The sequence below is a fragment of the Felis catus genome, chromosome C2, assembly GCF_018350175.1.
Source record: "Felis catus isolate Fca126 chromosome C2, F.catus_Fca126_mat1.0, whole genome shotgun sequence".
Taxonomy (NCBI): domain Eukaryota; kingdom Metazoa; phylum Chordata; class Mammalia; order Carnivora; family Felidae; genus Felis; species Felis catus.
In genome coordinates this window covers 66141786-66164931 of record NC_058376.1, presented here as the reverse complement: position 1 = coordinate 66164931, position 23146 = coordinate 66141786, and the positions used below count along the sequence as shown (strand labels likewise).

Here is a 23146-nt window from a genome sequence, read left to right as displayed (position 1 = left end):
AATTAAATGGCACAGAAAGTGCTCATTGTACAATTTTTAATGAAAAATAAAAATACAAATCAATGTTTACACATATGCATGATTTCAACCTTGTGGAAAAAAAATATGTGCATATAGAAAAGGAAGGAAATATGCCAGAATGTTAGCAGTGGTTACTTCTGGATGGTGAGACTATGTGTGACTTTAGTTGTTTACATTATATATTTCTGAGTTTTCTATAGTGATATTTTATATTTACATTATGATAAATACATTATAACTCAAAAAATAAGGAAATGTACAGACAGAACTTACACACATAATGTGGTACAGAGAGAGAAGGTTCAGGAGGTATCCCTTTTCTCTTAGGGGTAAGTATGATTTGGGTCCCCCGTTCAAAGCCTTTCCCATTAACCCCAAGTTCTATAGGGTCAGCTCTTTATTAGGGTGCCTTTCTCCCATAGCACATGAATTACTGGGTCTGGGTCTGAAACGGGTTGCCCTAGTCCTTACACTCATTACACAGCCCAGATAGACTATAGTCCAGAGTTTGAAGGAACACTTCGTTGTAAGCAGACTTGTTAGAACAAGGCCAAGAAGGTAAAGACAGGAGCAGGAGGCCGCCTGCTGGGGATGGGTGCCGGAAGCAGCTTCGCCCTAGATCTGTCACCCCACCTGACTATGAATGAAGCACTTAGTTTCTTGCTTTGAATCTCCAGTACCTCTCAGTTCTTCCAATCACTTTTAGTGGCCAAGTGAAGGAAACACTTATGAAGTTTCAAAATAAACTTACAACTACATCCATTAACATGAACTGTTGAGTGATGTCTTTTTTTGTTTGTTTAAGCTCTTATAACACCTAGCATAGACTTTTATTTACATAATATGCTCAATAAAATAACTGTGAAATGGGACATAATGGAGTGAAATAATTGTGATCAGTTCATATCCCTTCTCTAACTCATGCTACAGGGATTGAGGCTTGACATACACTTGACTTCCACTCCGATGCAGTGGAAGAACACCCTGATGCTACCACAGTACTGAGAAACCATGAAGAATACTTTGTACTCAGATATAAGGTTCTTTCTGCAGGTGCTACTTGCCACAGACTGCCCCAAGCCTGGAAGTCTTTCCACGAGCCAGTAAGGAAATGGGATATAGAGCTTCCAGAAAGAAAAGAATCAGAGATGGTCTCCTCACCTGGTATTCATACCTCTCCCACCATGATCTAGACCAATTAATCATTTCAAGTTTTATTCTTCCTTTATACTGTATCATAACAGCACACCTTAGATTTGGGGGGCAAAGTCACAATTTTAAATATCTTCTCCCATTATTCTCCAAAGTGTGGCAATACTTGGCTATTGTAACCATCAGCACAAAGCACATCAGCCAAACCAGACTCTCCACCATTTCCCAGACATAGGCTGTAATTCGCTTCTTGTTTTCATCATTCTTTCTCAAGAAATACCTTCTTCTTTCCCTTTCATCCAATTCCATATATCTCATCCCATCTCTACCAAAATGCCATCATCCAATGAAAGCTTTCTTAATTACAGCAGCCTGGAAAGGTGTCTTTACTCTGAATTTTCACAGTATTTGGTTATGTTCTGTATGTCAGGTACCAACTGATCCTTCCTATTTTAGTAACTTTAGGTTTATAATAGTTTTATTGAGATAAAGTCCATTCACCATACAATTCATTTACTTACAGTATATATAATTCAATGGTTTTTAGTACATTCACAAGTTGTGCAACCATCGTCTTACTCAATTTTAGAACATTTTCATTACCCCAAAAAGAAACTCTGTGCCAAGCAGTCACTCCTCATTCCTTCCATCCTCAGTCCCTGACAACCACTAATCTATTTTCTGTTTCTATAGATTTGCCTATTTTGGACATTTCATGTAAATGGGATGACATGTTATAAGGTCTTTTGTGACTGCTTTCTTTCACTTATGTGTTCTCATGTTTTCAAAATTTATCCATGTTGTAACATATATCAGTACTTCATTTATTTGTATTGCCAAATAAAATTCCATTGTATGGATAACCACATTTTATTTGTCAATTTATCAGTTGATAGAACTTTGAGTTGTTTCCACTTTTTAGCTCTGATGAATAATTCTGCTATGACCATTTGTGTACAAATTTTTGTGTGAACATGTTTTTAGTTCTCTTGGATCTATACCTAAGGGAATTGCTGGGTTGTATATGGTAATTTTTTTTTTTTTAACTTTTGAGGAACTAACTACCAGGCTGGTTTCCAAAGTAACTGTACCATATTAGATCTCCACCAGCAGGGTAGGAGGATTCCAATTTCTCTACATCCTCACCAACCCTCATTATTTTTTGGTTTTAGCCATCCTCGTGGGTATGAATAGTATCTCTTTGTAGTTTTGATTTGCTTTTGTTACTGATATTGAGCATCTTTTCATATATTTATTAGTTATTTGTATATCTTCTTTGAAGAAATGTCTATCGGATCCTTTGCCCATTTTTAAACTGAATTATTTGTTTTATTATAGTTTCATGTTTAATCTCTGTTACTATAAGTATCTTGAAGGCAGTGATTGTATTTGGATAAAATCATAAACTTTGGAGTCATATTCCACTATTTGTTTATCCAGCCCCATCATAGCTGTGTGAGTTGGCAAGTTACTTCATTTTACCACATCTCAGTTTTCTTGTTTGTAAATAGGGATAATAATATCTACCTTATAGAATGAGTATGGGGATTAAATAAAATAGTGACTACAAAGCCCCTAGGACAGTGCCTGGCACTTGAAAACAACCAATAAATGTTAGCCATTATTTTTAGTTATCTCTATACATTTCCAATGTATCGTTCACTTTTTTACACAAAAAAGGTGCTCTATGAGTATTTGAGAATGAATAAATTGGGGACTAGAAGTATTTTAACTTGTTTATAGTTGTTGCTATGGCTAGCTATCCATGAAAAGGTAAAACAACCCAATTATGAAACATAGGCTAAGCAAGTGCATAAAATTAAAAAGATATATAGCCACCCAGATTCCCAAAACAGTTGCCAAGGTAAATATCTCACTAAGTAAGAGAAAACCCCCTAAATGGAGTGATTTCAATGGGAAGAGTCATCAGGATGCTTTTATAGCTCTAATAAATGCTTAGCCAAAGACTTCCAGATCCAAAAAAATGTCACGTCGTTATTTGAATCTTCAAAAAATTTCAATAAAGAAGACTGGTTTGGGGAAAGATATTCAGGAAAACCTCTTAATCTATCAATTCTACAGTGAGAATATACTAAGGAAAAGAAATAAACTGCTAATAATAACTGAACTGTAGACCCTAAATGACCAAACGCTGCAGACTCACTCTGGGCCCCTGTAAAAACAGAGGCCATTGTCTCTTCACAATGGATCTCCCTCTGCCTTCAATGCTGCCTTAAACTGGCTTTTTGAGATTTGGACTACAGTTGGTAGGAATTTGGCAGAACTTTAAACCATCCCAGGCCAAAGTAGATAAGCCAAACTGAGAGGGATTCAGCAATGGAGATAATTCGAAACCTTGCATGCCAGGCTAAGCAACTGACCTTCATCTGGTAACTAAAGAGGAGACATGGGGTCAGAGGAGGAGGGAGAGGGATGGATTGAAATAATGAAAGCAGTGCTTCAGAACGCCTATCTGAATCCAGAGGTAGCTGCAATGAAGGTAGAAATCCAGTTTACGAGGCATGATGTCTTGATATAACTAGGGGACAGGACAATAAGCATAAATTTTGGGAGTCAAGACTCAGGGATGAGGAGAGTTTAGACCAACCTCTCAATTTTAATCCCTGAAACATGGCATGGCCCTGGCAGAAAACCACAGTTTATGCAGTAAATTATGCCATCACGAGTAAAGATTGTTCTCAACTTTCTCTTTACCTCGATCATGATAAAATAAGTGTGAGAAAGTAATGGTTGTAACAATAAATACTATTATTATTAATGCTAATAATATTAATAATTGCCACTACTCATGGAATATTTACCTTGAACTAGTTACTATGGTAAGCACTTTAGATTTAGCCTTATAATGACCCTATGAAACAGACAATGTTCTTCATAATTAGATGAAATTAAAGCTTAAAGGCATTAAGTAACAAAATCAGGATTAAATGAAAGAAATCTGATTTCCAGAGGGGGGAGATCTGAAACCCATATCTCATGATAGCCAAAGCCCATGCTTTAACTGCATCAGTATGTTGCCTCCCAGCTAGTATGGTTTACGGAAGAATCCTCCATTCAGCTTATTTCCTGGCTTTTCTGCAGTTATTTGGGCAATAGGGCCATCTTAATCAGGTATGCCAAAACCTATTCATGCTTTACTTCATTTACTATTTTTTTTTAATGTTTTAATTTATTTTTGAGACACAGAGAGACAGGGCATGAGCAGGGGAGGGGCAGAGAGAGAGAGACAGACAGACAGACAGAATCCAAAGCAGGCTCCAGGCTCTGAGCTGTCAGCACAGAGCCCAACACGGGGCTCGAACTCTGGACTGTGAGATTTTGACCTGAGCCGAAGTTGGACGCTCAACCAACTGAGCCACCCAGGTGCCCCAATTTTATTCACTATTTATTAGGCACATACTATGTCTCAGTGTGGGGTAGACAGAGTTCCTGCCCTCAGGAAACCTAGAAAGAGTGGCCAAAGGAGGAAATGCCCTTCATTTGGTCTCCCTTCTTTTTTTCAATAAAAATCCTAATCAGGAGACCTATCCTGAAATATACTCAATTTTACCCAAGAGTAGCCTGATGGTTAAGTTTTAATAAGTGGACAAATATGCTATGTACTCTCGCAATTCCTTGAAATCCATATCCCTTTCCCTAGATAATGCATTGTGCTGTGCTGTCTCCTTTTCCCTTCACACTCTCCAGTGCCCCCCACTGCGTCTCTGGCATCTCCTTCAGCTAGCCACAAGACACAGCCCATCACTGTGAATGACAACAAGCCACCAATGCTCCTTTACCTTCCACGGGGTTTTTAGAACTCTCCAGGCTGCCTGGATAGTTTTAAGGACCACTATAGTGTTGGGGGATGCTGCTTAGACTTATCTGGCCTCAAGGAAAAGAGATGCAACCATGGTTGTTGAGATAGGGCTCATTATGAGCAAGAAGGGGATTCTCACATGAAACATTTCTCCAAAACTTTCTGTCAGGCAGCTTTGTTCTCTATTATTGAGGTTATCTCCATCTTTCCCCCTTCATTTTACTGATTTGTAATCTTAACTATTTGTGAATCATATTCAAATAGTTTTTTTCTCATTTTATATGACATTCCTGTCACTTAATTTTTATCAGAGACATATAAACATTTTTAGAAGCATAAAACTGTATTAAGTAATTGCAATTTCCACATATAAGGGCCCTGCCAGTATGTGATCTTGATCCAAAGCAAGGTCTAATTTTTTAAGAGGACCCTTTAGAAACAGGTTTCAAAAGCAGGGACACTATAGGTTTTAAAAACATTCGATCTCTGTTTTAAACTGTCCAAGTATATCCTCCCACTATAACTCAACCAGGGTTACTATAACTCAACCAGAAATTAAAATTTGGCAGCCAGTAAGAAGCATAAAGTTTCTCACACAAATAAGTGTCAAGAAAAAGGTTACTTTATTCCTTTAGGAGGAAAGCAAATTAATGTCATTGATTATATACTAATTTTATACAATTAGTAAAAAAAATTGCTTGATATTTTTCTCATTTCTACTCACGACTTTTCAAAATCATAAAAAGTAATTTCAGAGGAGACTGAGTTTAGGGCAAATATGTTAATTATAAGTATTAAATTAAAGCCAGCGTCAGGATTTTGCCAGTTAATTGCAGTTTTAACCTGCAGTACAGTCTCAATGCTTGGTTCTTAAACTAATCAGTTAATTTTAGCTATCTGAAATTAACAAACCCCCTTGGCTCCCAGATTCATTTCTAGCCACTACAACTTAAAAACCACGGAAAAGCTTCTGTAGCTAAAAAATAGAAACACCATTACTTGATATACCTTATTTTTATCATGCTTGAAAAAAGAAATGAATCCTGTAGGGTAAACAGAGCAAGTATTATCAATACTTTATGGATGGAGAAACGGAAATGAAATCCCTTGTCCAAGGACACATAGCTTATTTAATAAGAGAACCGGAGGAAGGATCCAGGGGTTCTGATTTTCTAGTCCAGCTGTCTTTGCATTTTGAAGTCAGCTTGGTTAATCCCCAGCCTCTAAATTCCTGGGATTGCTGTACTGAAGATGACTCATCACTAAATTCCTGTGTTCTCACTGAATCCTGCAGCGTAGAGGGCCCACTCCTAACCTGGGAACCAAGGGGGCGGTGCACCATGACGCGCGAACCCTCGAGGCCAGATAAGCAAACAGTCCTAGGGCTGTTTACCGAGGCAGTCCCTCACTCTGGGGACAGGTCATTGGGACCTCAGGGACTATAAACCCTCCGAGGTTCAAGGCTCTACCTGGCAGCCACCCGGCCCCTGCCCCCACGCCCGCGCTCTATCTCCGCGCTGCGCGCCGCGTGAAAAGCAGCCCAGCCCCCGAACGGCGCGCGCACCCCGCCGCCTAGCGTCGCGTGACCCGGCGGGGGCGCGCGGGGTTAGCGCCAGCTCGCGCCACTTCCGACGCAGCCCTCGGTTCAGGTTCCGGGGCGCGGCGAAGCTCCCGGCCTGTGGGTCGCGCGCGGCGCCCTTCGGTTCCGGGGCCACGCGCCCCGCGGCGGCCGCGATGGAGGAGGCCGGAGCGGCGGTGGTCGCTGCGGGGGAGGCTGAACTGAACATGTCCCGCCTCAACGTGTCCCCCGAGACGCTGGAGTTGGAGCTGGAGGCGCGGGGCGAGGAGCGGCGCGGCGCCAGGGAGGCGCTGCTCCGGCTGCTGCTGCCTCATAACCGTCTGGTGTCGCTGCCGCGGGCGCTGGGCAGCGGCTTTCCACACCTCCAGCTGTTGGACGTGAGCGGCAACGCGTTGACCGCGCTCGGGCCTGAGCTGCTGGCGCTGAGCAGCCTGCGCACGCTGCTGGCCAAAAACAACCGTCTCGGAGGGCCCGGCGCGCTGCCCAAGGGCCTGGCCCAGTCGCCGCTCTGCCGCAGCCTCCAGATGCTCAACCTCAGCGGGAACTGCTTCCAGGAGGTGCCCGCCTCGTTGCTGGAGCTGCGCGCGCTGCAGACCCTCAGCCTGGGCGGCAACCAGCTGCAGAGCATCCCGGCCGAGATCGAGAACTTGCAGAGGTGAGCTGGGCCGTGCCCCCAAAAGTCGGGGAGCCTTGGGGCGGTGTCCGGGAGCCCCGGAGCGCTAGGCCTGGTCTTGGCGTCGTACAGTTGTCACGTAACCGCCTTCTTCCAGGCCCGCTCCTTAATTCTTTGGCAGTGAGCACTGCCCGGCCATCTCAGCGAGTTTGTACGTGAATAAATAAGATCGTTGTGTGTGACAGCGTTTGGGAATTGTGTTTGCCCCAAGCTGATTTTGGAAGCAGTTTTTCTTTTTTCTTTGTTCCGGGGGAGTGATACGAACTGAATAGGTACTCACACAAATGTAAATCTGAGGTTGTCATTTCCTTGCTCTGTCTGGTGGTTTTCCATTCCTACAGATCAAAGTTTATGCCGTTTAGCATGACAAACAAGATACTCTGACCAAACCCTTGCTTTCCACTGCTCTGTATCGTTTCTCTGTAGCAACACTAGCACTCCTATCCTTTCTCTACTTTCCTTTCTCTGTCGCAATACTAGTACTACTACTTGTGAAAATAAGTGAGCCGTGCAGTTTATCAGCACCTTATGGACACTTACTAAATATGTGTTGAATGGATGCAGTGCCTCTGTACATGTGCAGTTCCCTTTGCCTGGAATGTTGCCTGCACCTGCCAAGCTCCTATTCATCCTTCAGAACCTATCTCCAGGGTTATCTATTTTCTTCCTCTACTGCTTCCTGAACAACAATTAGTTATTGACTAAACTGTCCTTTTGTACCTCATTCATCCTGCCATTGCATTTACCTTATTAATTCTTTGTTCACAGGTCCGCCTCATGCACTACATTATTCAGTAAATAAATGTTGAATTAAATGGAAGGAGGAAGCAGAGGAAATAGGATAGCAAAAGTCTCCTAAAAGTGCTCTGCAAGGGTGTGAGAAAAAGAGCAAAAGGAAGTGTATTGTCCAAAATGGAAAAAAAGTATCTGTCATCTGTAGAATATTTTCACATCTTGTTTTGAGTTTTCTAAGATAACAGAATATTAGAGCTAGAAAGAGTTAAATAGTGAAAAGAACATTAGCCTGAGAATAAGAACTCTTGGTGTCCCAGCCTTAGGCAGGTCACTTAACATATCCTGACCACAGCTTCCAAATCTGCAAAATAAGGCATTTGGACAAGATGTCCCTTCTTGACTCATCAACAGATATTTATAAAGTACTTGCCATGTATTATGCACTGTCCTAGGTACTGGGGATACAAAGGTGAACATGATCCTATTCTCATGGAGCTAACACACTAACAGGAGACATTAAACAACTAACTTGTAAACCTCATTATTTAATTACAGTTGTTATAAGTTCTATGAAGACAAATGGAGTGTGTTGAAATAACAGAGGGACATGACTTAGTTTGGTTCTTGAGAAAGTAATCTGAATTGAGCTTTTGAAGGAAGAATAAGAATTAACTAGGAGAGGGTGGGGTGGGATCAGTCCAGGTAAAAGGAACAGTGCATGTAAAAGCCTGAAGGCAAGAGGGACTGAAGGCCAACATTTTGAAAGGAGGACATTGTACTAGAGCATACTGAGAAAGTGGCCAAAAGGGAAAGTGGCAAATGTGAACTTGGACCATTCCCAGGCCATGTTGGATCTTCAGGCCATGGTAAAGTTTGGATTTTATTTTAAGTACACAGGAGAGAGGTTTTTTGCTTTTGGTTTTTTAGTTTTGGTTTGTTTGTTTTTTAGTTTATTTATTTATTTTGAGAGACAGCAAATGCAAGCAGGGGAGGAGCAGAGAGAGGGAGAGACAGAATAGAGAATCCCAAGCAGGCTCTATGCTGTCAGTGCAGAGCCCAATATAGGGCTCATTCCCACATCCCTGAGATCATGACCTGAGCCGAAATCAAGAGTCGGATGCCCAACTGACTGAGCCACCCAGGTGCCCCCACATGAGAGAGTTTTAAGCACATCTGTCTTGATGCTGCACAGCAATGGAGTGGGGAGAGGGTGGATAAGATAAGAGACTTTGAGGGCTGGTTAAAAGGAGGTCATTCTAGGAGAATGAGAGATGATGCTAGCTTACATGTAGATGATGCTAGGAGAGCTAGTAAGAAGTAGAAGTGTTGGAAAGAGATTTATACATAAAATTGACAGTTCTTGGTTTCCTCATAATTTGAAGTTCCATAATTCCAACCATCTCACTTAAGTCTTCTTGATATACTAAAAAAACAATTACTTCTATCACATTGGGGGAAAGGTAGGCAAAAATCATATTTATTGAGTACTATAATGCTGTAGGCTCTGTAGTAGGGGCTCTAAATATGCTTTTTAATTCTCACAATACCTCTATGAGATGAGAGGAAGAAACTGAGGCTCTGAGAGGTTAAGTTATAAGAACCCAAAGCTAATGAGTGGTGGAATTGGATTTGATCTGAGGGATCTCTGACTCCAACCCCAAGAATTTTCCACAGTGACAGAGTAGGGCCAACACCTAATCCTTCTGACTTCTATTGCATATGTAATCAGGAGGATTGGTCAAAACTGTTTGCCTGGTTGACCTGGTTTTCTGAGCTAATAAACTGTGCTTTATGGTCATTGTACCTTTGGCTCAGTTGTGTGTAGGATCTTTTTTGTCTGTGTTATCATTTTTCAGTTGTATGCTCTATTTCTCTTTACTAATCAGAATCAGTAAAGGTTTAGGCCATGCTCCAAATTTAAATTCTAGTTGATTGTAGGCTAAAAGGGTCATGTAGAAATACAGTCTTAGAAGTAGAAACAACCTGGGCAATGTCCTGATTCACCCCTTTTTATTTTTAATTTTTTAATTTTTTAATTTTTTAATTTTTTAAAAATGTTTTTATTTATTTTTGAGAGAGATCAATCAGGGTAGGGGCAGAGAGAGAGAGGGGGACACAGAATCTGAAGCAGGATCCAGGCTTCGAGCTGTCAGCACAGAGTCTGACACTGGGCTCAAACCCACAAACCATGGGATCATGACCTGACCCGAAGTCGGATGCCCAACTGCCTGAGCCACCCAGGCACCTGTTTATTTTTATTTTTTAAAGCTTATTTATTTATTTTGAGAGAGAGAGAGAGAGAGAGAGCACAAGTAGGGGAGGGGCAGAGAGAGAGAGAGAGATCACAAGCAGGCTCCATGCTGCCAGTGTAGAGCCCCATCCAGGGCTTGAACCCATGAAACCACAATATCATGACCTGAGCCAAAACCAAGAGTCAGACGTTCAACCAACTGAGCTACCCAGGCACCCTACCCCTTTTTATTTGATCAGATGAGGACAATGAGATTTAGTATCAGTCACTTAGTTGAAACCAGCTAGTGACGATGAGATTTATGTGGTTCATGTACTTTAAAATAAAGCCTGTCGTGAGTGATAGTATTTGAAAATGATTCAGTATGAGGATGCCATCTCAAGAAAACTCCTTTCTTTATCCACAAGTGTATGGTTCTTATCTTTCTTTTTTTAAAATTTTTTTTTCAATTTTTTTTTTAACTTTTTTTTTTAACTTTTTTTTTTTTTTTTTTTTTTGAGACAGAGAGAGACAGCATGAACAGGAGAGGGTCAGAAAGAGAGGGAGACACAGAATCTGAAACAGGCTCCAGGCTCTGAGCTGTCAGCACAGAGCCCGACGCGGGGCTCGAACTCACAGACTGTGAGATCATGACCTGAGCCAAAGTCGGATGCTTAACTAACTGAGCCACCCAGGCGCCCTGACTTTTTTTTTTAATTTTTAAAAAATGTTTATTTTTGAGAGAGAGAGAGAGAGACAGCGTGAGTGGGGGGAGGGATGGAGAAAGGGGGGAGACACAGAATCCAAAGCAACCTCCAGACCCTGAGCTGTCAGCTCAGAGCCTGACATGGGGCTCGAACTCAAGAGCCATGAGATCATGACCTGAGCTGAAGTTGGATGCTTAACCGACTGAGCCACCCAGGCGCCCCTGGTTCTTAATCTGTCTGTGTTTCTCTTCCGGTTTTCTGCCTTTTTGTTCAGAACTGTCTCACTATAATTCCATCTCCCTGTAACCAACCATAATGTAGAACTAATTTATATTTTTGTTATTTTTTTTTTCTTTTTAACATTTGTTTATTTTTGAGAGACAGAGAGACACACAGCATGAGTGGGGGGAGGGGCAGAGAGAGAGGGAGACACAGAATCCAAAGCAGGCTCCAGGTCTGATCTGTCAGCACTGAGCTTGACATGAGGCTTGAACTCTCAGACTGCAAGATCATGACCTGAGCTGAAGTCGGACACTCAACCGACTGAGCCACCCAGGTGCCCCAATATATTTTTGATATTCTTAATGTCATTTTTATTTGGGTGGAGAAGCAAAACGTTTTCTACTTGTACCTGTGGTTAAAGTTACTGGCACTAAGGGACTCTCATGTATTTTTTCAGTAGGTCATGGGCCCTTGCTAGAGAAAAGACACCCATTTCAGTATCCCTAATGATTGGAAAAGCAAAATACTTTCCAAGAAACAAATTTAAGGTTGGTCTGTTAATGCGAAACAGAAAGGAAAGGAAGAATTCTATAAATTCTGTGAATGAGTTTTCTGTTTTCAATATTCATCAAATACTAAAAAATAAAATTGTTCCAAGCCTGATGAACAGAAATGCAATGTTAACAAATACACACCACAGGAACTTGTAAACACTACAGTTTTGATTTAAATTCAACAATAGTTTCTTTTCTCCTTTCAGAAGCATGTTTGGAAACAGTGTGTTTTAGAAATTCCCACAAATCATGAAAGGCTTCAAGTCTCTAGACCTTTGGAAATTGAGCTTCAAAGTGAGAAAATAAGCCTGAGAGTGTAAATTTAATATGCTGGCTGTGTACTCTGATTAATGGTACCCATCAGTTGCAAAAGAGAATTTATATGATTTTGAAATAGTGGGCTTTTTATATTTTAGAAGATGGAGATACTTTCTGCCAATGTCAAGTAACTACTAAGGTTTGGTATCCTTTCTGTCTGTGTACCTCCCCACTCACCCCAAAGCATTGATTAAAGGAGACATGGAGTCATAACTGACAACCAGATACTAATTTCTCTTAGTTCTTGACTTAAACAAATAGGAAGGAATATTTAAGTTTGCTCTCAGATTCACTCTTCCCTTTCTTCACCTTCTTTTCTTTTCTTCATCATTAGATTATATTGCAAATTGTTATTTAACTATTGAATTCTTCATGAAAGGACTCCCAGGATTGCTAAATTTTTTCCCAGGTAGTCTTCTAATTAAAACAGTCCCTTTTCCAGGATAATTTCAGTGATTTGGGCCCCAAATGTTCTATTCTATTCTACTCTATTTTATTCTATTCTAGTAGCTCCCCTCACTGAAAAAGAGATTTCTGAGTAACTAAGCATTAACTTATACCATGTTTAGTAGGATCAAAAATCCTGCCCAGAAACCTTTTATACCAGTGCCTAAACACTTATGTGCAGGAGAATTCAGTCTTCTATGCAAACAGTTGATTGTTGCTACAAGATGATCTTTGAAAGAGAAAAAATAACATATCAAAATTAAAGTTGTCTGCTACTTTTACTAAGCATTATAAATCAAAAGGGAGAAATACAATCTTGGAAAAATTTGCATAGTCAAAAATAGGAAAAAAGTATCAATGTATGTTTAAAATGACAAAACTTCAGGGGTGCCTGGGAGGCTCAGTGGTTGAGCGACCGACTTCGGCTCAGGTCATGATCTCATGGTTTGTGAGTTTGAGCCCCGCGTCGGGCTCTGTGCCGCCAGCTCGGAGCCTGGAGCCTGGAGCCTGCTTCTGAATCTGTGTCTCCCTCTTTCTCTGACCCTCCCCCATTCATGCTCTGTCTCTCTCTGCCTCAGAAATAAACATTAAAAAAAAATTTTTTTAAATAAATAAATAAAATGAAAAAACTTCAGATTCGGGCTGGCTTTTTAAATCACCATATTATCAAGGATGGCTGAGATTATGGACTAGATAAGAAATTCACAAATGAAAGAAATTATACCTGGGAAAATACATATAATAAGGTACTCACTAAAGAACTTTAAAATAAGTATGTTTTCTAACTTCAGAGAGGTAAAGGCAGGAACTTCAACAATGAAACAAGAATAAGAAGATTAAAAAACTGACAATTATGAAAACCCCAGTTAGAATCCCTAGAAATGAAAAAATGTAATTGTGAACTAAGTGTGCTGAAAGGTGGACTGAAGTCAGCTGATGAATGAATCGGTAAGCTAAAAGATCTTACTGAGGCATTCTCCTGGAATGCAGCACAAAAAGATAAAGAAATGGAAAGTATGAAAAAAATGTTTCTTTCATGGAAAATTGATTCCCACATTCAAACTGCTGTTTAGTAGAAATTCTAGAAAGAGAATATAGGAAAGGCAGTGTTTAAAGCAATAGTAGCTGAAATTTTCCACAATTAAAGAAAGAGTGCTCTAAACATATCTTGAAACACCATAGTAAAACTTTAGAACAATGAGAATACAGAAAAAAGACACAGCTCCCAATGAGAAAAAAACTGATTACCTACAAAGAAACAATAGTAGTAATACTGGGTGTAGTAAGATAATGAAATAATAGCTTCCTAGTGCTAAGGAAAAGTAACTGTCAACCTAGAGTTTTATGCTCAGCCAAGCTGTTATTCAACAGTGAAGGAAAGAGATAAAAACAGAGACAAAGGACTCGAAAATTAAGACCATGGGTCCTTGCTGAAAGGACTCGTAAAATATATACTCCAAGAAAAATGGACTTTAAAAGAAATAGCAAGCTGTTTACTAGCAAAGGCTTATACCTCACAGGTTGAAAACAAGCTTATCTGGGCCCAACCTATTTTTAGGTATAAGTGGGAACTAATTTTAATAAAATTCAGAATTATAAGAAGAGGGTTAAAACGGCAGAGGAGTAGGGTAACCCTAAGCTTGCCTCCTCCCCGAAACAGCTACATAAATATCGAAATAATCAAATAATTCTGAATACCCAAGAAATCAGAAGTCTTAGAGAACAAAGCTGCATGTCTGCAAACAAACAAACAAAAACACCTGTGGAAGGTAGGAACTGCAGAAGTTGATTTGTGGGAGAAAAGAGCCATGGGTGCTGCTGTGGAGAGGAATCCATGATCCCAGTGAGCAGAGTACAGAGTCTAACGTTTTGGAGGTTAACACCTGGTGGTGCTTCTGCAAGGAAGCAGGCAGCATGATCTGAGAATCCCCTGGGTCACATGGGGAGAAGCATGTGACTCCCCTGCTTGGAGTGCATTTGGTAGAAGTGATACGGCCTCTCCAGAGGCAAAAGACCTGGCAGGCACTGTAGAGCTGCTCCATTCACCAGTGTAGGAACAAAGACACTGGCTGAGGACGGCAAACCCTGGCTCTGACAGTGTGTTACGATATCATAAACTCTGAGCCACTGCTTCTGTGCGAGTCAAGTGACCATTTCCTGGGACAAGACAGCACTGGCCACAATACAGTGAAACCCTCCCCCAGAGGATCACAGCAGGCTGTGGGGGCCTCTGAAGTGTGGGGTTCAAACACAGCCATGCCTGAGAGAAAACCGAGGAGAGCTGCACCACCTGGCAGGTGGACAGCTCAGACACAGCCGGGTGGAGGTAGGGATCTGACAGAAGCCAGGGACACAGGAGGGGTGATTGCACATCTGCAAGGGTGCAAACTTCCCACTCCAGAGACTAGAGAGCAGGGTGAAGCCATTTTCACTCCTAGCCCACCAGCACTGATGGACCACAGTGAGCTAAATAGCACCACCAAGTGGAGAAAGAATCTTTTAATTTTAATTTTATTTTATTATTTTTTTCTTTTTTGTTTTTCTCCCCTCCAAAATGACAAGACAGAGGAATTCATCCCCAAAAAAGAACAGGAAGAAATGATGGCCAGGGATAAGATGTCTGAACTGAATTTAAAACAATTATAAGGGTTCTAGCTGGGCTTGAAAAGACCATAGAAGACTAGAGAATCCCTTACTACAGAGATAAAAGAATGAAAATCTAGTCAGGCCAAAATTAAAAATGCTATAACCAAGTTGCAAACCCAAATGGAGGCCATAACAATGAGGATGGACAAAGTAGAGGAGTGAATTAGTGATACAAGAGATAAAATTAATGGGAAATAGTGAAGCTGAAAAGAAGAGGGAAACAAAGGTAATGGAGCATGAAGGTAGACTTAAGGAACTTAGCAACTTATTAAAATGAAATAGCATTTGTACCTCAGCAGTCCCAGAAGCTGAAGGGAGAGGAAAAAGGTCAGAAAGTTTATTTGAGCAAATTACAGTTGAAAACTACCCTAATCTCGGGAAAGAATCAGACATCCAAATCCAGGAGGCACAGAGAACTCTCATCAAAATCAACAAAATCCAGCCAACACTAAGACATATCATGGTAAAATTTGCAAGATACAGAAATTAAGGAAAGAATCCTGCAAGCAGCAAGGGAAAAAGCAGTTCCTAACCTACAAAGGAAGACAAATCAAGTTAGCAGATCTCTCCACAGAAACGTGGCAGGCCAGAAGGGAGTGGCATAATATATTTAAAAAGCTGAATGGGGAAAATATGCAGCCAAGAATACTTTATCCAGCAAGGCAGTCATTCAGAATAGAAGGAGAGAGAAAGATTTTCCCACACAAACAAAAACAAAAGGAGTTTGTGACCACTAAACCAGCCCTGCAAGAAATATTAAAGGGAACTCTTTGGGAAAGAAAGACCAAAAGCAACAAAGACTAGAAAGGAACAGAGAACATCTCCAGAAACACCAACTCTATAGGTAACACAATGGCACTAAATTCATATCTTTCAATAATCAATATGAATGTAAATGGACTAAATTCTCCAATCAAAAGACACAGGGTATCAGAATAGATTAAACCCACAAGACTGATCTACATATTGCCTACAAAAGATTCATTTTAGACATAAAGACACCTCCAGATTGAAAGTGAGGGGATGGAGAACCATTTATCCTGCTAATGGACATAAAAAGGAAGCCGGAGTAGCCATACTTAGATGAAGTAGATTTTAGAACAAAGACTGTAACAAGAGAGGAAGAAGGGCATTATATCATAATTAAAAGGTCTATCCAACAAGAAGATCAAACAATTGTAAATATTTATGCCCCAAATTCAAAACACCCAAATACATAAATCAGTTACTAACAACCATAAAGAAACTCACTGATAGTAATACAATAATAGGAGACTTTAACACAGCACTTACAGGAATGGACAGATCATCTAAGCAGAAAATTGATAAGGAAACAATAGTTTTGAATTACATACTGGACCAGATGGCCTTAACAGGTATATTCAGGACATTCCATCCTAAAGCAGCAGAATGCACATTCTTTTCAAGTGCACACAAAATTTTCTACAGAATAGCTCCATACTGAGTCACAAATCATGCCTCAACAAATACAAAAAGATCGAGATCATACCACGCGTATTTTTACACCACAACACCATGAAACTTGAAGTCAGCCATAAGGAAAAATTTGGAAAGACCACAAGTACGTGGAGGTTAAAAAAACATCCTATTAAAGAATAGGGCTAACCTATTTCCTGGGCTAACTAGGAAATTAAAGAAGAAATTAAAAAGTATATGGAGGCAAATGAAAATGAAAACACAGTAGTCCAAAACGTTTGGGATGCAGTGATGGTGGTCCTAAGAGGGAAGTATATTGCAATTCAGGTTTATCTCAAGAAGCAAGAAAGGTCTCAAATATACAACCTAACCGTACACCTAATGGAGCTCCAAAAGGAACAGCAAATAAAGCCTAAAGGCAACAGAAGAAGGGAAATAATAAATACTAGAATGGAAATAAATGATACAAAACAAACAAAAATAAAAAAAAATGGGTGACTCAGTTGGTTGAGCATCCAGCTTTTGATCTCAGTTCAGGTCTTGATCTCAGGGTCCTGAGTTTGAGCCCCACATGGGGCTCCACACTGGGCATGGAGCCTACTTAAAAAAATAATAATAATGATAGAAGAAACCAAAAAACCCAGTAGAACAAATTACCAAAACTAAGTGCTGGTTCTTTGAAAGAATTAATAAAATTGATAAACCCCTAGCCAGACTTATCAAATAGAAAAGAGAAAGGACCCAAATAAATAAAGTCACAAGTGAAAGGTGAGAGATCACAACCAACAACTCAGAAATACAGACAATTGTGAGAGAATATTATGAAAAATTATTTGCCAACAAACTGGATAATCTGGAAGAAATGGATAAATTCCAAGAAACGTGCAAAATACCAAAACTGAAACAGGAGGAAATAGAAAATATGAATAGACCCATAACCAGCAAAGAAATTAAAACAGTAATCAAAAATCTCCCAACAGGGGTGCCTGGGTGGCTCAGTCGGTTAAGCGTCCGACTTCAGCTCAGGTCACGATCTCGTGGTCCGTGGGTTCAAGCCCCGCGTCGGGCTCTGGGCTGATGGCTCGGAGCCTGGAGCCTGCTTCCGATTCTGTGTCTCCCTCTCTCTCTGCCCCTCCCCCGTTCATGCTCTGTGTCTCTCTGTCTCAAAAATAAAAATAAAAGGTTAAAAAAAAATTAAAAAAAAAAAATCTCCCAACAAACATGAGTCAAGGGCCAAATGGCTTCCCAGGAGAATTCTACTAGACATTGAAAGAAGAGTTAATACTTACTCTTCTCAAACCGTTCCAAAAAATAGAAATGGAAGGAAAACTTCCAGACTCATTCTACGAGGCCAGCATTACCTTGATTCCAAAACAAGCAAAGACCCTACTAAAAAGGGGAATTACAAGCCAGTATCCCTGATGAACATGGATGCAAAAATTTTCAACAAGATACTGGCAAATCGAATCCAACAGTACATTAAAATACTTATTCACCACAATCAAGTGGGATTTTATTTCTGGGCTGCTGGGGTGGTTCAGTGTTCTCAAATCAATCAGTGATACACCACATTTATAAAAGAAAGAGTAAGAACCATATGATCCTCTTGATAGATGCAGAAAAAGCATTTGATAAAATACAGCATCCATTCTTGATAAAAACCCTCAACTAGTAGGGTTTGATGGAACATACCTCAAGATCATAAAGGCCACATGCGAAAAACCCACAGCTAATATCCTCAGTGGGGAAAAACTGAGAGCCTTTCAGCTATGGTCAGGAACAAGGCAAGGATGTCCACTATTTAACATAATACTGAAAATTTTAGTCTCAGCAATCAGACAACAAAAAGAAATAAAAGGCATCCGAATCAGTAAGGAAGAAGTCAAACTTCCACTATTTGTAGATGACGTGATATGCTATGTAGAAAACCTTAAAGACACCAAAAAATTGTTAGAACTAATATATGAATTCAGGAAAGTTGTAGGATATGAAATCAACATACAGAAGTGTGTTGCATTTCTGTACATCAATAATGAAGCAACAGAAAAAGATCAAGGAATTGATCCCATTTGCAGTTTAACCAAAAACCATGAGATACCTAGGAATAAACCTAACCAAAGAGGTAAAATATCTGTTGTCTGGAAACTATAGAACACTTATGAAAGAAATTGAAGAAAACACAAGGAAATAGAAAAGGATCCATGCTCATGGATTGAAAGAACAAGCATTGTTAAAATGTCTATACTACCCACAGCAATCTACATATTTAAGGCAATCCCCATCAAAATACCACCTGCATTTTTCACAGAGCTAGAACAATCCTAAAGTTTGTATGGAACCACAAAAGACCCTGAATAGCCAAAGCAATACTGAAAAAGAAAAACAAAAATGAAGGCATCCTGATTTCAGATTCCAGGCTAAATTATAAAACTATTGTCATTAAGGCAGTATGGTACTGGCAGAAAAACAGGTACATAGATCAATGGAACAGATAGAAAACCCAGAAGTGGGCCCACAACTATATGGTCAACTAATCTTCGACGAAGCAGGAAAGAATATCCAGTGGAAAAAAGTCTCTTTAACAAATGCTGCTGGGAAAACTGGACAGCAACATGCAGAAAAATGAAACTGGACTACTTTCTCACACTATACACAAAACTAAATTCAAAATGGCTGAAAGACCTAAATGTGAGCCAGGAAACCATAAAAATCCTAGAGGAGAATGCAGGCAGCAACCTCTCTGACATCAGTCATAGCAACTTCTTGCTAGACCTGTCTCTGGACATGATTGAAACACAACAAATGAACAAAAGATATTGAGATATACTGTGGTATTAGAAAACACAAGTCTAAATATATCAACAATCAAGTTGTGTACATTTGTAAAGAGTTCACTTGAAATAACCCAATGAGTTAAAAGTAACAAGATAGAAAAAGATGTATCAAGTAAATCTCTACCATTTTGCATCTGTGCTACTGCATTAGGCTCCAGACTGTTCATCCTGCTTCCTCTCCTCCCATCATACTCCCCTCTCCCCACCACTTACCATGCTACTTTTCACACAGTAGCCAAGTGGTCTTTCTAAAGTGTAAGTTAAGTTAGACAATTAGCCTTTGTTCAAAACCCTTCCTACATAGGATAAAATCCTTACTAAGGCCCAAAGGTCCCTCTGATCTGGCCTTCCCAGGCTATCTGTCTGACCTCTGACCACCACTGTCCCACTTCTACTACACTGATGTACCCACACTGGCAACACACCAAGCATTTTTCAGCCTCAGGGATTTGTACTCATTTATTCTATTCAGATCTCCATTCACATGTCATCTAAGAGAAACTTTCCTGAGCACCCTGTTTAGAATTTCACTTTAATCACCATCTGATTACCTCCCTTTTTCTTTATAACACTTAAACATATCTGTCATAATCTATATGTGTTCTCTGATTTATTTTCTATCACTAGATTGTAAGGTCAAGAACTTGGTCTTATTTGTACCATATTCCTTGGAATAGTGCCTGGCACATGGTAGGTGCCCAGTTCATATGTGTTAACTAGGTACTTTATATTATATATTACTCTATTTTGAAGAAGAAGAAACGGAGGCATAACGAGAATAAGTAATTGGTCTAACTTCTTATTCTGGTGAATGGTGGATTAAGTGAAATAAATACTAACAAATAAAAGAAGACAGTATCGATAATGAAAAGAAATAAATTTTAAGGCAAAATGGATTAAAAGGGAAAAAGAAATGCTTCATGTGAGTTAAGGAACAGTTTAACAAGGATTTATCTGTATTATAGCTCCTGTATTTTCAGAGGGAAAGAACAAAACTTGGTAATTATAAAGGGAAGAAGGAAAACTATGGTTCTGGTAGAAGACTAAGCAGCAGAACAAGAAGGCCTAATAATGAGAGAGAACTGTAAAAATTTGAATTGCAGTTAATAAGCTCAATCCTAGTAGCTACACATTCATTGTACATGTGTAAAATATGAACAAAAATAGACCATGCTCTAGGCCACAGAGAAACAAGGTTATGCAGAACATATATTTAACAACAAAGCTCCCAACAAATTAATAAGAGAAAGCCATATAACCTATGAGAAAAATGGGTAAAGGATATGAACAGGCAGTTCTCTAAAGATACACAAATGGCCAAAACATACAAAATTCACTAGTAACTAGAGAACTGCAAATTTAAAGAACAGAATTGTGTTATTTGTCATACAAATAATAACAAAAAACTAAGGGAGATGATGATAATAAGTGTTGGCAGGTATACGTGGTAAGAAGTGCCCTTAAATGCTAATTGTGGATTTGTAATTAGCTGTACTTCTGCAGAGTAACTTGGCTTTACCTTTTAACATTTCCCTTTTAACCTGATTTCCTAAAATCTTCCCCTGGAATTCTGATTAAATTTGGATGGGGCTTCGATTTTGTAGCTTTAAAAGTACCCCAGGGAATTCTTACCCTGGAAGTTTGGGTATAGTAGGTATTTTCTCTTTAAGACACACTTAAAGGTGTCTTAAAGAATGCTAGTGTCTACTGAGTTAGCAGATTTAACAGGAAGACAAAACAGTAATGAAAAAGATCTGTATGTATACATTTTAATTATATTTATATACATTGTAAGAAATGATTCTGCCACTCCCTGCCAAAATCTTTTGGAGAGAGCCTTTCTACAGTCATCACCACAAAAAGTAGCAGTACGTTTTGGTGCAATATATTTTATGTCTGAAATATTGTTAACTTGATGGAAAATAAGGTGACTATCTAGAACTTTAATTTCATGATAGTGGTCAGTTTTACATAATTTATTTAGATAGTTCCTGAAGAATGCATTTGCAATAGTAAGAACAAAGAAGAAATGTGGAGTTCAGCCATGTTTTTCCACTGTCTTCAGAAAAAGGTTAGTAGTTTTTCCATTGCCTTACAGTGCATCAAATCCAAGCCTACCATCACAGAATTTGGGCTTCATGCAATCTGGCTTTCATTCAGCCTTCTCTCTGGGTTCTTCAATATGAATTCTCTTCTTCTGTGTTAAAAGATGTGTTTGTTGTCCCAAAAAAGCTCTCCCCTCCAACCTATTTTCTTTCCTGCATTTGCATGTGCTAAAGTCCAGCCAGAGTCATAACACTTTTGCAAAACCTGTCTCAGTCCCTACTACTGTGTCCTTTTCTTCTCTGTTTTTTAAACTTCTCTATTATTTATGGACTGTTCTGCTTACTTTGGTATTTTAATCATGTTATTCTTATTTATGTCTTTGTTTTGTGTTTAATTATAATATTGTATAACGATGCCATGTCTTACCTGCTTACCTGTCATATAAGCTCCCTGAAGGTTGCTTTATTTCTCTAGAGACCATATAGCACTTAGCACATCCCTAAGTAAAACATTTGCTGAATTAATAAATAAATATGTTTGTTGTAATAAAGACATTGGAATTTCTTGTCCAGTTTTTGTTTGTTTACATTTGTTTTTATTTGTTTTTACAGTTTAGAGTGTTTATATCTCGGAGGAAACTTCATCAAAGAAATCCCACCAGAATTAGCAAATCTGCCTTCTCTAAGTTACTTGGTATTATGTGACAACAAAATTCAAAGTGTGCCTCCTCAGCTTTCACAGTGAGTAGTTTCAGGCAATCTAAGTACACACAGAGATCCAGGCTTAGGAATTTTTGTCCTAAGTATTCATCCCACGTATTTTATATGTAAAAGGGAATTAGACATTCTCAAAGTAAATGATACATGAGAATTATAGTTTTGAGGTTTGCTGTGAGTTGAGTTGCTTATTTTTAATACTACTTTTAAATGCCCTGGTTTATTCCTCAAAATATTTGGTTAGCCAGTTTTCTCTAATCAAAAATAGAGTAATTTGGCATAGATTTCTCCAGGGTTTATGGAATTTTAATTGATTTTATATTTGATATGAAGCATTCCTGTCCTGATGAAATAATGTGAAAGAACTTGCTTTCTGTTGCATTTTAAATCTTTGTAGGTGTCTGAATGATAAGGCATACTAAAAAAAAAAAATCTTTAAATCTAGCATTTGTATCAGCCTGGCGCATCAGAATACTAATTCTACACTCTCTAAGATTCCATGGGCAAATGTCATTTCATGATATTTACAAGTCTGCACTCTAGTTTCAGTTCCTTTTTATTTTACTTCATTGACCTTAATTGCTGATTCTCTTGGGGAAATCAAGCTCTTCGCTTAATTCTCTCGGTAGTTAGCTTGCTCCCTGCCATTGATTTTTATACTACCTTCATTGTAGGTTGCATTCACTTCGTTCCCTCAGTCTTCACAATAACTTGCTGACATACCTGCCTCGAGAGATCCTCAATCTTATTCATTTGGAAGAATTGAGTTTGCGAGGAAATCCATTGGTTGTTCGTTTTGTTAGAGATTTAACCTATGACCCTCCAACTCTCCTGGAATTAGCTGCACGGACCATTAAAATTCGAAATATTTCCTACACTCCCTTCGATCTTCCTGGGAATCTTCTTAGATACTTGAGTTTAGCCAGCAATTGCCCAAACCCAAAGTGTGGAGGTAAGTTCATTCAGTGTATATGTTTCCTGTTCCTTGAGCTTTTTTTTTATATTGATA

General features: G+C 39.3%; 1 protein-coding gene across 3 annotated transcripts in view; it reads left to right on the top strand.

Annotated features, from left to right (window-relative positions):
* The first annotated feature begins 6311 nt into the window (after positions 1-6311).
* LRRC58 (leucine rich repeat containing 58) overlaps positions 6312-23146 on the top strand; it is a 77931-nt gene continuing 61096 nt past the window's right edge. The window contains exons 1-3 of one of the 3 annotated variants that reach the window (XM_045036994.1): positions 6312-7227; positions 22033-22161; positions 22812-23089. In XM_045036994.1, the coding sequence (XP_044892929.1) occupies positions 6728-7227; positions 22033-22161; positions 22812-23089 (907 nt within the window). In that variant the 5' untranslated portion in view covers positions 6312-6727. The remainder of the gene's footprint in view (positions 7228-22032; positions 22162-22811; positions 23090-23146) is intronic. The other 2 variants (XM_023260203.2, XM_023260202.2) reach the window with 2 other exon arrangements.